We start from the raw sequence: 17,173 nt of genomic DNA, 5'->3' as shown, positions 1-17,173 counted from the left end.
CTAGAGGGAAAAGCTAGAGGTACAGGGCTTTCCGGGGCCTGCAGTTCAAGCACTTTCACACTGGAGAGCCTGGCCTGGCCAGCCTCCTAGGCTCTGGTTTGTCTAGAGGCCCCTTTTCCTGAGCCCCAAGGTGTCTGCCCTCTACTTACCTGCTGCCCCTTCACTGCTCATCAGCATTTCCTTTCCCTCTCCCAGTTCTTTACTGTCCCGAGTGCCATTTGTCCCCCATGCCAGGGTCCTGGCTGGGGCCAGAGCAACAGTGCCCGCTGCTCCTCCCTTCCCACTCTACTGGGGACTGCAGCGACCTGCACCTGGTGCATCAGGAACCTGCCTGCCTGCTTGCCCTGAGCTGACTGCCGGCTCACTGGCTCGTGCTCTTTCTCTCTCTCTCTCTCTCTCTCTCTATTTCTCACACACACACACACACACACACACACAGAGTCTCTCTGTGTGTCTGTCTCTCTCTCTCCCTCCCCCCACTCCATCCTAAAATCCCCATCACGAGGCCATCGCAAGGTGAGGAGCTGCCAATCATGTCCAGATGAAATGGAATTACCGATTTTTGCTCCTTCCTGCCCCTTAACAAGCCTCCTACCTGCTTACCTTTGCTCACCTACAGCCGCTGGCAGTTCTCGTAACGCGGCTCAGGTCCCAGCGGGAGCCTTGGGGTTCAGCAGCCTCCAGATGGTTTGATTCATCATGTGCATGTCCTTGGTTCTCCATGGGGACACAGTGGGCCCATGTGGGCAGCATGGCGCCCAGGCTGGTAGCAAGTAGGTTCCATCCTGTCTGCCTCAGGCAGTGTGGCTGTGGACCCTCCTGGACCATGTGCCAGCCCACGGGCCAGGCCCCTGCCCGCACACTTCCCCTCTGCCCGGGAGTGTCACCGTGAGGCCAGGCAGGCAGGAAGCATGCAGATTCCTTTTTATGCATGAAAAGTAAATTTGAAATTGGTACAGCTACAATATGGCCATTGTTCTCTTTGTAAGCCCCCTCTTAACCCCATCATGGGAGCCAAACAGGGTCATTTTACTCCACACGGAGGAGGAATGCAATGGGTGATTCTGGCCCCTGTCCTCTCCTTCCTTTTAGTGGAAAAGGGAGGCTTTGTCAACACCTGGGCGCGGGGGCGGGGTCTGAGGCCCCCTGCACGCTTGGCCGTGTCCCCAGCGGGCTGGCCAGAGCCAGGTTCCCACTCTGCTTCGGTGGGAAGCGGGAAGGGGGGTAGGGTGATGGGCAGCTTCTCCTCAGCCAAATCACGGCCATCAGAGATGCAGGCATGACTTATCTTGTGAGAATCTTAAGTGCACAAAAGGAACAAGCCTCCCTGGTCCTTCTCCCATCCCTCCAGGATGCAGGAGAGACATGTTTCTCCTGCTGCCTGGTGGGTAGGAAATCAAACCCGAATGTTCCTGATACAACAGCCAGAAGCACAAGAAGTTGCTGCAGCAGGAACCCAGTCTCCGAAGCCCCAGGCAGTGTGTTTTAGTGAAAACACCACTGTCAGAGTCAAGGCTGAAAGAGAGTGAGTAGCCAGACTCCCTTCCATTTAGGCTTCTGCCGTTTCTCACACAAATGGAGTTACAAGTCCAGGGAATTTCATCATCACTGGGCATGTGACAGAAGGAGGCAGGCTTTCTTGTTTCTGCTGGTGCACCCCACCCTTCCCCTTCCCCACCCCGCTGACAGAACCCAGAAGGGAAAAAGCCTTCCTTACCTGTGAGTTGGTCTCTGCTGCTCTGCACAGCTGCCCTGACCACAGGGTGAGTGAGGTGCTTGGATGCTGCTGCGGCCCCTGGGCCTCTGAGGTTGCACGGGGACGTGTGGATGGGTGGCCAGCCCGTGGGACGTGGGCCCAGAACCTGTCAGTCACGTGGAAGAGCCGCCTTCCTGGTGCTCACTCTCCTGCGCCAAACCGACCGGCCGTGATGGCTCCTTACAAACCAGATGACTTTGGGTTGCAGACTTACTGAAGGATTTTTTTTTCAGTACTGCTTTTTTATTTGCTTTAAGGGCCTGTGGGAAGACCAGGCACATCCTTTGCCCTCCCCAAGTGAGTGGTGGGGGGCTTGTCAGGTGCCGACTCCTGAGAAATGATTAGCTGCTCTCTTGATGGGGCTTCAGTGGGGAGGGCCAGGGGGCAGCACTGGGAGGGGGAGCTGCTGAGCCTGGGCCCTGCTTCACCTCGCTGGACTCTACAGAATTCAGGGGAGGGTGGAAACTGCTCTAGAAATAAAAGTGAATGCTCCTGACTTCGATCAGGCCTCGTTTGTGTTCAGGAACTTTGTGAACGTGTGGCCACAGCCCTAGACCCTGCCCCTCCAGGCCAGCGGCAGCCATCTTGCCAGCGAAGCATTGCCCAGTGGGTAGGAGCCAGGGTTGACTCCCGCCTGTGCCCCTCAGTGAGGAGTAGGTGAGGCTGAGAGGCTGGCTCAGACCAGACCCAGCCTCCAGCCTGCTTTTCCTCGCAGGTGCTAGGGACCCACTTCCCCAGGGCTCTCCTGGGGTGCAGATTCGCCCCTGCTGGGCCTTTGCCTGTGTGTGGAACCAGGAACCCACTGATCTTCCCAGGCACAGCCACCTGCGCTGGGGGCTCCTCCACAGCCCCTGGTCACCTGTGGAAGTCTTAAGCGGGTCTACCCGCTTCCACTTCCAGAGACCTCTAGAGCTGCTCGAGGTACCAGGTGCAAACAAATGTGCGGTAAATCAAAACCAGGCAGGATCCACCTGACACCAGGCATGAACCTTCTGGCCCAGAGGCAAGAACCACACCTTAGTCCTTCCAACCCCGAATTTCATCCCCGGCCCCTCCCCCTCAGCCAAAGAAGTAAGGGGCCGGTGGGAATAACACCCAGACTCTACCTGTATCAGGGCTGCCGAGCCAAGAGTGGAGCTAAGGGCTGGACGTGAGGCCCACATGGCCCTCATCGACTCCCCTTTGCCACCTTTGATGGCGACCTGGGCTCAGAGGGAAGACTTCTCTACCATAAGAAGCTGCAGGGGTGATGGCACTGGGTGATGGGAACTCTGGCAAATAGAAAGCAGAGGCCCAAGGCTTTCTGCAGAGGGTGCTGGCCATGGAGTTGCGCTGAGCGAAGCCGAGTCCTGGTGGTGGTAACGGGAGGATGGCTTCCCAGTGAGCACCCAGTGGCACTTGTCACTGAGCGAACTGGGGCTTGTCATCCACATTTCAACCTTCTCACTCCTAGAAAATGTTTCTAACCCCTAGATAATGCTCAAGGTGGTGGAGCAAGCAAGGGAAGAAGTCTTTTCCTTAGAAGTCAGAAAGCTGGGGCCTCCCTGGTGGCGCAGCAGGTTGAGCGCCACATTGTGAAGCTGTCCACAGCCTCTGCGGTGCGGGTTCGATCCCGGCTGGCCAGAGAGAATCCCACATGGCGAGGCAGACCTCTCCTGTCTCGCCTGCTGTTCCTCTCAGCAGTGTCTGCAGTTCGTCGGCCTGTTCTGCTCCCCACTCTGTCTCTGGTGAATTCTCTCACCCTCCGGTGCCTCTGACCTGTACCCCAGTTCTTGTATGAATAAATAAAAAAATCTTTAAAAAAAAAAGGAAGTCAGAAAGCTGCCTGGACAGGAGGGCTCACACCAGGTCACTGGCCCCAGTTGGCCTGCAGGCCTGGTGGAGCATCCCCCACCCCAAGAAATAACATGGCTCTCTGCCTTCCCCTGGAAAAGACATTTGTTCAGGATCCAGGGAGGAAACACAAAGGGCAGTGGGAGTCTCAGGGCAGTGAACTTGGGGTCCTGCAGACAGGGCCCCATATATGGGAGTTCTCTTCATGAATACTTGTGGGCCTGCAGGAGAGCAGGCAGGCATCAGCCAGGCCCCTACCCAGCTGGGGGACACCTGGGGACCTTCGCCTCAGCCTGGCCTCACAGGCACCTCTGGTAATACCCTGATGCAAATGGGGAAGAAAACAGGTCTTTGCTCACCAAAAAAAGACCACAAAAGTGTAGTTGGTTAACCTGCCGGCAGAGTTGATCTGTGCGCTCCTACCTGCTGGCAAGAGGGCCAGATGGTTCCAACTTTTTGGAGGCCAACATGGGGACATCTAGCAAAAGCTAAAGTGTCCTATACTTTGACCCAGCAGGTCCCCTCCAAGGACAAAAGGAATGTGCACAAACATTTAGCTCCAAAAATAAATCATCTTTGTGATACCTGTAAGGAGGAAAAATTGAAAACAATCTCTGTCCATGGATATGGGGATTGGTGAGATGAGAGAATATTAATCAGCAATTCAAGACCTAAGGACACGGAAGTGCTCACAGCTTACTAGGCCAGCATCTTGCCACCTTTAGAGAGAAAAATTTCACCCTCTTCTTAAATGCTGAGATTTCAAGACAAGTAAAATGCAAGGAATAGAGGTTTTAGCACAGCACGTCCTCAGATAACATTGTTTTGTTCAACATTACGTCATAATGTTGGGAAAAAACAATCCTAGCCAAAGCCACGTTATCTCAGGACCTTTGCTATCGGTTGTGTCACTGCAAGTTGCTGTTTCTAAGAACCCGCAGACAATGCTAAGTGAGGACTCACTGCACATGCTTTTTAAAACACACAAACCCTTGTTCAAATACATATTAACCCCAAACAGCAGGTCAGGTTGCCACCTAACCACCATTTCCTTCTACCCATGCCCTGCCATCTTTGCCAGGAGACGCCATTTTTATGTAATGGGTGGCCATGCACTTCAAGGAGAAGCGGGGCCCGTCCCCAGTCCACGCCACATCTGGTCATTCCACTCTCCTGCCCGAGGCTGACTGTGGAACGGGCCTATGATGTAATTCTGACAGGAGGATGAAGCAACATCTTGGGGAGTTTCTAGAGCTGTTTCCTCAGCGTCAAGGAGACTGTCAGGGAGAGTGAGGATGTGAGCCTGGACCTGCTGCAGCCAGGGAAGTTATCCACCACATGCCAAGGAGGGCCGAGCAGAGACAGGAGGCCTGAGAGTTCGTAGTGACACTGCCGGACCAAGGGGTTAGCGGCCCTGGAACTGTCCTCCCTCCCGCTACCACGGGAGACAATGCATGTTCTAACTGTGCCGCTTCTGCTTAGATTTTATGTCAGGCAAAACAAAAATAATACCGACACAACTTCATGAGGTAAGAAAAGCATATTTCAAAACAACATATACAGCAATAGCCTCTAAAATTTAAATTATGGTGTGTGTGTGTGTGTGTGTGTGTATATATATATATATATATAGGAAAAATTTTGGATATGCCACGTTTCAACTTTGGTATAAAGAGCACCAGAGAAGGAGTCTCAAGAGCTCTGATGAAAATCCAAATAGAAAAGCCACTTTGCAGAGCTTCTAGCAATGCCTGTTGAAGTCAGAGACACCCATGACCCTTCACCCCAGCAGCCCCTCCAGGGCTTAAGCCCTAGTCAGCAGGGATGGGCAAAGACCGCCTTGGGCCCAGTCCAGTCTGCCTCCTATTTTTTTTTAAGATTTATTTTATTTATATATGCATATAAGAGCTGGGGTGCAGGCCAGAGATGCGGGGGATGAGAGAATCCACCAGAGACAGAGTGGGGAGCAGAACAGACAGACTGACTGAAATACACTGCTGAGGGGAGCAGTGGAGAGACAGGAGAGGTCTGCTGCGCCATGTGGGTAGCTCCCTGGCCGGGGATCGAACTAATGCCACAGTGGCTGCAGGTAGCTTCATAGTGCTGAGACTTAACCCCTTGCACCACCAGAGAGACCCAACTGCCTCTTATTTTTGTACTACGAGAGTGCTGAGGTTTTTAAAGGGTTTCAAATGGTTGGGGGAAAAAAAATCAAAAGAACAGTGTTTCATGACGTGAAATTCAAATTCCAACGTCCATAAAGTTTTGAAATTTTTTCATAACAAAATTATGGAAATTTATTTTCCCTCATTATAAGTACCTATATAATTTTTTTTCTGGTCCCTTGGGACATAAAGCCAAAAATTGACACATAAAGCCCATTTGCCCACCCCTGCCCTTACTCATGCACAGCAGACACCTATGAGGATGTTCGTAAAAGCAAATCATGAGAAACCACCTGAATGTTCCTCGCTGGGAGAACGCATAAGCCACGGCACAGGAACCTGGGGACACGACTCCCCAGTGATGACACCAAAGCGCAGGCATCAATGTGGGTAAATCTACAATGTGAGGGAGCCGGGAAGCAAGCTGGCAGAAGGCAGTGGAAGAGGTACCCATAAAGCCGTGTAAACAATGGTTCTTAGGATGTGGACAAGCGTGAAGCAAGGCTGGAGGATAGACACCAAGGGCCCCCCTGGGGAGGGGAGACAAGGGAGGGTTTGCACTTAAACTGTGCTACCCACACCCTGGCTTCCCCTGTATCTTGAAGCTGCTTTTCCTAACATGGCAGCAGGGAACCAGTTCATCATTTGTGCCAATTTGCAAATGCACCTCTGTCCTCCCTGACTCTGGTGGAGGGGGCGGAGTGACTAAGCCAGCTGCCCCCGACCCTGACCCCAACCTACCCATCAGGTAAGTTTTAGTGCTGAGTGGTAAGATCAAAATTGGTAATGGCATCCCCGCAGGCCTTGAGAACCAAAATTCTTAGCACGGGTGGGGGAGGGCAGAAATGAGGCTATGGTCCTGAATTTTAAAGTGTGTGAACTTGTGATTATTATTTTTTTAATGTAAATCTATTCCTGGCTCTACCCTTTGACAAGACCTAGAAACAGTGAGCAACCCGAGACAGGGATCATCCCTTGCTCCCAAATACGTAACTTTGCAGTAAAGGACCCAGGACTCTGGGGAAACACTTGGCTCCAGGATCTGGGCAGGAAACACACAAGATGAGCCTGGAGCCCCTCGTCATGGCGGAGAAGGAAGAAGCAATCGAAGGTTCCAAGGCCATGTCAGCAGGACTCAGGAGATTTGCGTCCTTGAAGCCTTGAGGAAGCCACAGACAGGAATTTGAGCATCAATAACAACAATAATGCAATGGGCAGGAATACTTAAAATATGCTGAAATCAATGAGTTTGTGACACTTCCAAACAAAAAAATAGTCACTGTTGGCAGATTCTAAGGCATTGATTCATTATATTCAGTAAAAATAAAAGGAGAGAATTGAGCGCTTGCCCTCCTCAAACCATACCACTGGCAGCCGAATAGTAGATAGGCGTTTGCTTTGACTTTTTCAAAATAGAATCATAGATGTATGGGAAGTGGAAAAAAAAATCCAGTCAGGCCCCCATGTAGCACTGCACCCAGTTTCCCCAGTGTGACATCTGGCGCCACTAGAGAGCGCTGCCACAACCAGGAAACTGCCGTCGGTACCATCCAACAACCCTGCCCAGATTCGTGTGTGTGTGTGTGTGTGTGTTCACACGTGCATATGCTTCTGTAACAATTCTATCACATGTGCAGACTCACATCCCACCACCATGGGGAAGTTTCCCACCTACTTCTCCCACGAAAGTCCCTGCCCCACCAGGGAGAGTCCTCAAGCTGGTTTCCTATCCCTCCACTGCCTCAGCCTCAGTCACCGGCTCCCCAAAGTCAGCTAGTGGCAGGTTTTCCCAGGGAGTCATCACTGGAGGTTCTTCAGGCCGCGGGACTTCTCAGATACAAGGCTCTCTCCTGCAGTTGAATTTCAGTTCCCTTCTCTGTGAAGATCCAGGTTCACCTGGTCCCGCCCACACCTGTCTACTCACCTGGCTCTGACTGGCCCCACCCACTCATGCCTTCTCAAAGTGGACATTCCCAATTGCCTTTTCTGTTTACGAACATCAGTGGGGCTGCCCAGGGTGCCTGGCTAAAAAGAGCCATGCAGCTGGGGAAGCAGCTGAGCTCCAACCATGGCCATGACGTGCATCTGGCTGACCGTGGTGGTGGTGGTGGCTCTGGCCAGCGCAGGCCCTGTCCCCACTTCCAAGCCCATCACAAACAGGAGGAACTGCCACATAGGCAGGTTCCGATCTCTGTCGCCGAGGGAGCTGGACGCCTTCAGGAAGGCCAAGGGTGCCCTGGAAGAATCGCTCTCCATGAAGAACTGGAGCTGCACCACTCGCCCCTTCCCCAGGACCAGGGACCTGAAGCACCTGCAGGTGTGGGAGCGCCCTGTCGCCTTGGAGGCTGAGCTAGACCTGACGCTGAAGGTCCTGGGGGGCCTGACCAACTCGTCCCTGGGGGCTGTCCTGGACCAGCCCCTTCGCACCTTGCGGCACATCCACTCGGAGCTCCAGGCCTGTGTCCCGGCTCCACCCACAGCAGGCCCCAGGCCCCGGGGCCGCCTCCAGCACTGGCTGCACCGGCTCCAGAAGGCCTCGAAGGAGGAGTCCCAGAGCTGCCTGGAAGCCTCTGTCACGTTCAACCTCTTCCGCCTCCTCACACAGGACCTGAAATGTGTTACCAGTGGACACCAGCGAACATGAGAAAACCGGCCCAGCCCAGCCCACCTGGGCCCTAGACTCTATTTATGCGCCAAGCCCCATGTCTGCTTTAAGTTATTTCTTCTCACCTCTTATTTATTGTATCTATACGAAATGTTTATTTTTCTACCTGTTTACAATATGGACAAATAAGCAATAAGGAATTGGGGGGGGGGAGACGACCTCCAATCTTCAGATGAGAGAACAACATGCGCAACAACAGCAGGGACCCTGATCAGCCATTTCAGGCGGGCAGATTCTGAAGGACAATGTGGCCGAGTCTTCGATAGACACATGTCAAGGAAGAAAAGAGTGTGTAAGGCGGGCCAGTAGAGTAAAAGTGAGTTAAAGATCTTTAGAGACTTGATTTAGGCCCTGATACAAACTTCTCAAAATACGGGTTTCTAAAGCAACTGGACATGAGGAGCACGGAAATATCTGCCATTAAGGAAATGTAATAAAAATGTAATAAAAATTGTAATAAAAATGGTGTTAATCCTATTTTCAAAGTCCTTGTCTTGAAATGTATATAGTGAAATAGCCGGAAATGAAATTGATGCTTGGAATGTGCTTCCGAGGAATTGAGGCGTGGGGAAGGGGATGGACGGGCAGCGAGGAAATCAAGTGGCCACAAGCTGGGCACGTGGACTGCTGAAGCTGGGCGCGGCACGCGTGGGGCTCATCATACTCACTTCTTTGCCAGTGGAAGGTTTTTTAAATAAGCAAATAGAAGAGGTATAGCTTAAGCAAGTTCCTCATTTCTCTCTGGAGCCAGAGAGGAAGGCAGCCTGGAAGTGATGGCAGCCTCCTAAGCATCAGGGACCCAGCCCCTTCCTGCCACCACCTCTGCATTCATCCGGCCGCCCATTCCAGCCATCACAGCCGGGAAGGAGATGGAGGGTGGACGAAGGACAAACTCCTTCCCTTGAAGGACGTGTCTCCGAAGCCCCACAGAGCACTTTCCCATCCCAGGGAGCAGTCAGTCATGCAACAGTGCTGGCTGCATGGGAGGCTGGGAAAGGCATTTTTTCTGGATGGCCTGGAAAATGGTCTGAAAATCAGGGCTTCTATTAATTAGGGAGGAAGGGATAAATGGAGATTGGGGTACGACCGGCAGTGTCTGCTACCGCTCTCGTCCCACTGAGAATGGTGATCAGGTGTGCAAGATACCACAGATTGGCAGCAGAGCTAACGTGCAGCTGGTGGGCCTGCCGCGGTTTAAATATGCTTGTCATTTACATATACAAATCAAGCAACCTGCTCTGAGGTCTCAGCTCCGCTCCACCTCAGATGCGGAGTGAGCCTCTGGCTTCCCCGGCTCTCCCAGGCTGCGTGTTCCTCTCTAGGAAGCCGCTGCTCCAGGCCCCCAGGAAGGCAGTGCCATTTCCTGTGCCGGCACTGACAGCAAAGCTCAGCACCTGGGCCCTGGTCTGGCCCGAGGCCTGGTCATTTGGCCAGCCAGTGCTTGCAATGCAGAAACCTGTAGGGTCTCTTCCTGGACAGCTGGACCACCTCGCAGGGATAATTCCAGCGGTGGTCAACATCACAGGCACAAAGGCCTAAAAGCAGGGCCCACAGCTGCTCTCCACCCTTAAGAGGTGGCCATATTTTGCTTTTAAGTCAGCTTTCATTTTAGAAAACACCTCAAACTGATTTTTAAAGTGATTCTTACAATTGCTGTAAATGGAAAAGAGGTATGGCCTGCCTTAAATAGAAGTAACTGGAAACTCAGCAAAGATTCTGCTGAAGCCTCTGAGCCTGACGCCTACTTTCTCTGCTGAGACAAGCTGGCACTGAGCTGACTTCCTCCTTGAGGCATTACAGGGATTGAAAAAAATTCAGAGTGGAGTTAATTTTTTTCATGATGCTCTTCAATGTGTATTTTTTTTTTTGACTAGATCACAAATACTTTATTAGGTAAAATTACAAATGCCAATTATAATTTAAAACACTAAATGCAATTTGTTTTTCCCAGTGTTATGTTTAAAAGTCAAATATAAATAATGTATAACCAAAGCCCTAAATGTATTTAGAATTTTTCCACTATGATAAACTCCAACAAAAGTAGAAACTCTACTTATTCTAACAAAAATGTTTACTCACTATATACTTAAGAAATATAAAACACACACATGCAAACCAAACCACCGAAAGTGACCATGAATGGGCTGCAGCCGGCAGGCCCGCTGCGACTAAAGGAGGGGAGTCCTTCCTCACGGTGGTCAGACTCCTGCTGTGGCAACATTCTGTGTGGGAAGGTCTCTTAAAAAGAGAACTCAAGGGCCTCCCCGGTGGCACAGCGGTTGAACGCTGGGTTGCGAAGCTGCCCACAGCCTCTGCAGCGCCGGTTCGATCCCCGGCTGCTCCCCGGCCACCGGAGGAGGGTCCCACATGGCGCGCGGACCTCTCCTGCCGCCCGCTGCTCCCCTCAGCAGTGTACTTTGGTCCTTCTGCCTGCTCTGCTCCCCGTTCTGGCTCTGGTGAATCCTCTCACCCTCCCACGCTTCTGACTGTACCCAGTGCTTGCATAAATAAATAAATAAATCTTAAAAAAAAAAAAAAAAACAGAACTCAATTCATGACAAGGAACATCTCACCGAAAGCAAACTTTTAGGCATGTAAGTACCCAGTATTCTGATTTTGTCTTCTGGTGTCACTTGATGAAACCCCACCGCCCCGGTCTTGACATGTCCCTGGGACAGTGAGGACGTGTCAGCGACGAGACCACCAGCGAGAGCGCCAAGAAGGCCTGCAATGCCCCTGACCACCTGCCAGCTGCCCCCATCATCTCCCTGCAGCACGCAGTCTCTCTTGGGAAACCTGGCTGATCTCTACACACCTCGTCTCCCCAGCTGTCGGGGGGAGGTCGTAACTGTCCCTCTAACAAGAGGGTGTCACGTAGGAGCACACGCGTAACATCTGGGTGCCGAGAGCGCCTGGCCCCCAGAGGCGCTCAAATGCTATTTTTGTCAGCCCCTCAGAAGAGAAAATGTGAGTTCTGTCACTAAAGAACTAAGATACGGCCCAAGCAAATACCCTCTCCCCACCCCCCGGCCTCCCCCCACCGCCATCCAGGCAACCCAAAATTCAAAGCAGTGGGGAGAATGGACATAAAACCCCAAACATTTCATTTAACAATGGAAGACACTTTATTATTTTTAAATCATCTCTCAACATTTCAACGCTTGGTATAAATCAAATGCAAAACATTTGCATTTTTAAATTAGCATATATTGAACTATCTCAATCACAGCAACCTCATACAGTAAGATACACACCAAGACGAGCACGGCCATAGCATTTCCTACTCCAGTCCGCGGGCGCGGTGTTCTGTGACGACACGGACACGCAGTGCACGCGCTCCCCCAGGTGACCGAGTCGGTCCTGCTTTTGTTCGCTGTATAAGTTAAGTTACGTGGCATCACGGTTAGTTAAAAGATTTGTTACTGTAGTGCTAGAGCGATCTAGAAATGGAAAACTAGAAAACTAGAGCTCTCAGGAGTGGGACAGGCATCGACACTTCTGAAACGTGAAAAGGAAGAACATCAAAGATGAATGCCCCAGAATGAGCTGGTCTTAGTAGTAAAGTTGGGTGAAATTCAGTTTCATTTACACAGTGAGTATCTACACGTGATCTACTAGATATATAAAAAAGAGCAGTAGAAGATCTGGAAAACCTTAAAATCACTCAACTGAGTTGGAAGAACATCAGCAAATTCACAGTGGCCTCAGGATTCAGCCAGGTTTAAATCTGCTCAAGAGCTGAATACCTCCAGAAACCCACTGCACGGAAATCCCTTCAACACTCTGGACATCACAAACACCTATGGCTAAAATATATTAATTCACAAGAAAGCGGTTTTATTTTCAAACTCTTGCCCCACTCCTGCTCTGCACCCCAAAAGGAAAATCCAGGGTCAGTCATTCACATGAAGAGTGGAGGGGTGAGCTGGTTTGGAAGCGCCGAGGCTCAGCGAGGATCTCAGGAGAGGTCTGCCGGGTGGGTGCACGCCGACTCCAGCCCACTTTTAGTGCAAAAAGATTGCAGAAGTTGCAAGGAGTCCTGGAAGCAGGTGACGAGAAGAGGACTGAGATGGAGGCTGGGCGGGGGGAATCCCAAACGGTGCTTTCGGAAACAAGACTCAGGAAGTTCGGAGCGCCAGGCCCCGATCCGGCAAGTGGCAAACACCGGCTGCAGCTCCGAGGGGTGAGGTTCCCGAATCGCCAGCACTAGGCTCTCACCGTCCACAGGGGCCCAGGCGCAGGGCCCGCACCGACCCCCAAAGTGCACACTGGAGGTAGGTGTGTAGAGGTTTCCTGGAGGGGAGACGGTGGCTCTCCACCAACCCGGCGCCATCGGCTCTGTGCCTCCTCCGCCCCCATACTCTGTTCCAGCCTGGAACTGTGGTGAGCAAGGCTACCAGGTGGAAGGGCATGGACTCCCTCCCCTTTGGAAGACTAATGAACCAGGACATTTTTATAAATAGCTACATAATTAACCTCTTAACCACTCTGAAACACATGGCAAGTTGGATATTTATTTAAAAATAAATCTCAAAAATATCTATTTACAGTACAGTAAAAGGGGCGTGTGCAAACAGACTGGGGGAAGTCGGGCCTGCCGTGGAAGGTCCACCCTTTACTGAGCCGAAGCCAAGGTCACAACCCCATGGGCTAAACTGAGCTGTGGTGCCGCAGGACGACACTCAGCTAACACTTGTCTCGGTTCACCTCTGGAACCCAGAGGGGAGGGGAAGTCAGGGCGCAGGACATCCAAGTGGGGGACACTGGTATCTGGGAAGGGGGCAGCAATGAAGGGCTGAGCCCCTGGAAGAGGCCGGGTATGGCAGGAGGGCTCATTTCACAAGCCAACAGGCCTCTAGCTCGCCGCTCCAGGTGGGTGTTTGGAGGTGACCTGGAAAGCCCTTCCCAGTCCAAGTTGGCTTGGGGGTAGGAGTGGGGGTAGACGTGGCAAGTCGCAGAGATAGAAATGCTCTTAAAAAACAAAACAAAACAGAACAAGAGAAATCCAGAACGGGGAGTGGAGTGATTAGCAAAAATGAATCTGAACTGAAGTGCCACGCTCTCCCTTGTCAGGCGACGAGTCACCCGTTAAAAGCTCTGAATTGCTAAGTGAACTCCTACAAGGTACAGCCAGCCCCAATCCCCACCCCTCACCCCGTACCACAGGGTCAGGGGCAGGTCTCTGCTTCTGAGATCAATGCATCACACTTCTTCCCCATGACACTGGAAAGGTCAGTGGTGTAGCCCTTGTAGCAGGGAGGCGCATGGTCAAGTCTATCTGTACACGAGATGGGAGAACTGGGTGGACTTGTAGTTCAGCTGGTGGTTGGGTATGAACTTGTGCAGCTCACTCTTTTTGCAGCAGGGGTCGAAATGGTAGGCGCCGAGGCAGGCGTCGCAGGAAACTTTAGAGCACTGCGTGCAGGTGTTGGTGGCGCCCGGGCGGTTACAGAAGCCACAGCGGGAGGTGGCTGTGGTGGAGGAGGGTCTGGATTTTGAGTGGAGGTGCGGCAGCCGGTCGAGGCCCGGAGTCTGGCCCACATACTTGTCCCGCAGAGATGAGCCCTGGGCCAGGTTGTCGTGGGAGGAGGCCTTGCCTGGGAAGGCGCCCGGCTTGGAGGCCGGGGGACAGGTGATCAGGCTCTCGCAGCGCTGGCAGAGTGAGGAGCTGCTGGGCAGGCCGCAGTTTTGGCACTTGCACAGGGCCGACTCTTTGGCGGGGGGCGAGCGCTTGTGGTACAGGGGGTGGGCGTCGTTTCTGACCAGCCACACGTCCGGCCGCAGGGCATCTTGCCTTCGGTATGTGGCCCTGGGTTCCGAGTCTGTGTACAGATCCACGTCATCCTGAGCCGAGAAGTACGTGCTGCGCAGCAGGCCCTGGCCGTTGCTGGGGGATGGGGAGGGAAGGTCATCGTGGCTGCCATGCGGGGAGCTGGACATGGCCAGCAGTGAGGGGGATGGGCGGATGATCTCGTCCTTGAGGTCGTCCCCCAGGTCCGCCACCACCGGCTCCTTCCGCAAGCTCAGGGAGGCCTTCAGGGGCGGCTTCCGGCTCTCCCAGTAGCTGTCATAGGCGTCCACCGACCTGGAAGGTTTGGTCACGCGGGGCTTGTAGTAGTCCTTGGCCGCCCGCTCGCTGGCCGACTTCTGGAGCGCCACCCGCGCCATGGAGGCCGTGAGGTGTTCCCGGCCCTCAGCCCGCCGCCGCAGGGCGTCCGAGCAGCCACGCACGTCCTCGGCGCTGCTCTTGCGCTCGCTCACCACGTCCAGCTCGGAGTAGCCCTTGTCCTTGACTTGTGAGTGGATTTCCAGCATCTGCTCGCACTCCACCTTGGCCAGAAAGAGTTCAAAGGAGACCATCTTGACCTGGAGGGTCTCCACGAGCTCTTTGAGCTTGTACACGGTCCCCAACTCGGGCACATAGCCCATGTAATTCAGGATGGCTCGGATGTCCTCTTCCAGCAACGTGGACTTGACGTAATAAACGAAGGGGCCTGTGTAGGTCTAGAAGAAGCAAGCGGGGCAGAGAGAGAGAGAGAGAGAGAGAGGTGGGGTTTCTCTCAGACATGCGCGGCGGGAGGTGTCAAAGCAAAGACACTCAAGTCTGAAGCCAGCGTGCAGGGAGAGGGGCGGGAGGGCACGACCACAACCGCCCCTCATGGAGGCGGCCAAGGCTCCAGCGCCCACCGCTCAGCAGCTGGGGTGCGGAGGGCTCCACATCGCTGCTTTCTTAAGGGGAGGAAACCAAGCCACTGCCGCCTGGATGCAGCGGCTCTGCGGCAGGGAGGAGGGAGGGGGCGAGCACAGGTGAAGGGAGGGGAGCAGAGCGGAACCCCAGTGAGCAACGTGAACACAGCCACCAGTTTTACTGCACCTCCAGATACTGGGATTTTTACACCCCCCGAAAAATTACAACTTGCTGAAGGCGCAGATGATAGCATTATTTTTAGCAATCAAGTTTTTCAATTCTGCACAGTCTTCCAGACACACTGCTGTCCGTACTCAACAGACTGCGCTGCAGCGGGAACGTAACCGTGACAGGCAGTGGCAACCAAAAAAGTCTACGACTGGCTTTACCGTGTGTTGGCTTTCCTCACTGCGGAAGTCTAGAACCAAACCCATCGGCAGCTGTGAGGTGAGGCGGGCCTGTCTTCCTTTCTGACACTTCTGCCAAGGTCTGAAGAACAGGCTCGATTTAAGAGCCTGGCCTGATGGAAACTCCCAGCCGTGACTGCCACCATACCAGTTCTCCATTCTCTCTCAACAGCCTCCTTCCTCCTCTGTTACCACTTCGTCCAAACTGTCTCGGCGAGTGCAGACATCTGTGGCAGCCTCCTAGCCGCTCTCCTGCCCCACTCTTGCAAGTGTAAACCTGACCCTGGTCCTGGTGAGCTTTGCAGCCCGCGCAGAATAAATGCGAGCCACGGGCCCTGGCTGTCAAGGCCCTGCATAACCAGGATGCCGCCTACCTCTCCGACCTCCCCACTTGAGGTGTGAGCTACCGGGGCAGAGACCCAGTTAAGAGACATCACTAGACAGACAAGGAAGGTGGGGAGCCTGGAGGAAAATCTGGTGGTTATCTCAAAGCGGGGAACCCAGGGTTGTCCAGGGGCAAACTGGTACAATCTCAGAACGGACCGGAGGGGTAGGACGGGAGAAGGGAGGTCAGTGCGGAGGGCCCTTCCCTACGCCTTACCTTGATGCTTCTGAATTCCTTCTTCCACGGGTAGAGGAAGAGATTGATGCCCACTGTTTCCAGCACGCTGAAGGCGCCGTGCAGAGCTTGCAGGCTGGAGGAGCGCAGCGAGCGCAGGGAGCTCTCCACCACTTCGTAGAACTGGATCAGCCGGAATCGATAAAAGGGATCCACATTGTGCAGGCTGAGCAGGGTCGAGGCGGCTGCCCGCAGGTGCTCATCACTGCCAGGGCGCTGCGTGCTGGGGGTGGCGTCCACTTTGCCCTCATGAAACTGCACGTACTTCCGAAATAAGTCATCCTTGTATTTTGTATCCATTGAACTGGGCTTCCCCATCCGAGCCAGGAAGGGGGCTACCTTATCTCCTCCATAGCTTCTGGGTCAGAGGCAGGGACATGGCTGCAAGCCCTGACCTGTGGCCCTCCTGGACCAGCGGAGTGCTCTGGAAGGAGAAGAACAAGGACGTCATTCCTCAAACCGCTCCACACACCAGCCGGGCTGCTGAGGCAACACAAAAACCACCACTTGTCTGAGCCACACTGGGCACACCGGGTCCCTTTCTACTCTTTGTTCAATAGTTACTGAGCACGTACTACGTGCAAGGTTGCGGTGGACAAGACAGAGGAGATCCTTGACTTTGTTGAGCTCACTGATGAAAAATATGATTAGGGGCAGCTAATCTCCTGTGGGATGACAGTTTTATAAAAGCCCCCCATGGGCAGGGAAGGTTAGAGAATGAGGAGTTTGCCAGACAAAGACACAGGCAGAGATGGCAAGATGTAGCAGGAGGAAGGCCCTGCGCTAATAATATCAGCACTTTCTACAGGCTACTGCATCTCTGTACTGGCATGCCCATCCTCCAGATATAAAAACTGAGGCATGGAGGCTTTAAGAAACTTGCCCAAAGTTACTGAACTATTAAGAGGCAGGGCTGAGATCAGAGCCCAGGGAGTTTGGCTCCAAAGTCCATGCCCCTAACCACCACACCCTGCTTTCCTGGGGCAAGAAGGAGGTTGGCATGTGAACAGAAAGAAAGCTGATAGGGCTGAAGTGGTGAG

At 53.2% G+C, this 17,173-nt stretch overlaps 2 protein-coding genes across 2 annotated transcripts; one reads left to right on the top strand and one right to left on the bottom strand.

The window, feature by feature from the left end:
• Positions 1 to 7,822: 7,822 nt before the first annotated feature.
• On the top strand, positions 7,823 to 8,398 carry LOC311179397 (interferon lambda-1-like; the record flags this gene model as incomplete). The annotated part of the gene is made up of 1 exon (XM_084246609.1): positions 7,823 to 8,398. The coding sequence occupies one exon, from the start codon at positions 7,823 to 7,825 to the stop codon at positions 8,396 to 8,398; it is 576 nt and encodes a 191-aa protein (XP_084102735.1).
• A 5,295-nt stretch (positions 8,399 to 13,693) lies between these two features.
• Positions 13,694 to 16,553, bottom strand: SPATA2 (spermatogenesis associated 2; the record flags this gene model as incomplete). Its single annotated transcript, XM_084248036.1, has 2 exons — positions 16,116 to 16,553; positions 13,694 to 14,923 (listed from the first exon to the last, which is right to left on the bottom strand). Exons 1-2 carry the CDS (start codon positions 16,449 to 16,451, stop codon positions 13,694 to 13,696), a joined length of 1,566 nt encoding a protein of 521 aa, XP_084104162.1. The 5' UTR covers positions 16,452 to 16,553.
• Positions 16,554 to 17,173: the final 620 nt, after the last annotated feature.

The sequence above is a fragment of the Talpa europaea genome (assembly GCF_964194135.1).
Source record: "Talpa europaea genome assembly, chromosome: 11".
NCBI classification, from domain to species: domain Eukaryota; kingdom Metazoa; phylum Chordata; class Mammalia; order Eulipotyphla; family Talpidae; genus Talpa; species Talpa europaea.
Note: the sequence above shows the minus strand (reverse complement) of the source record. Positions and strands in the feature narration are given on the sequence as shown.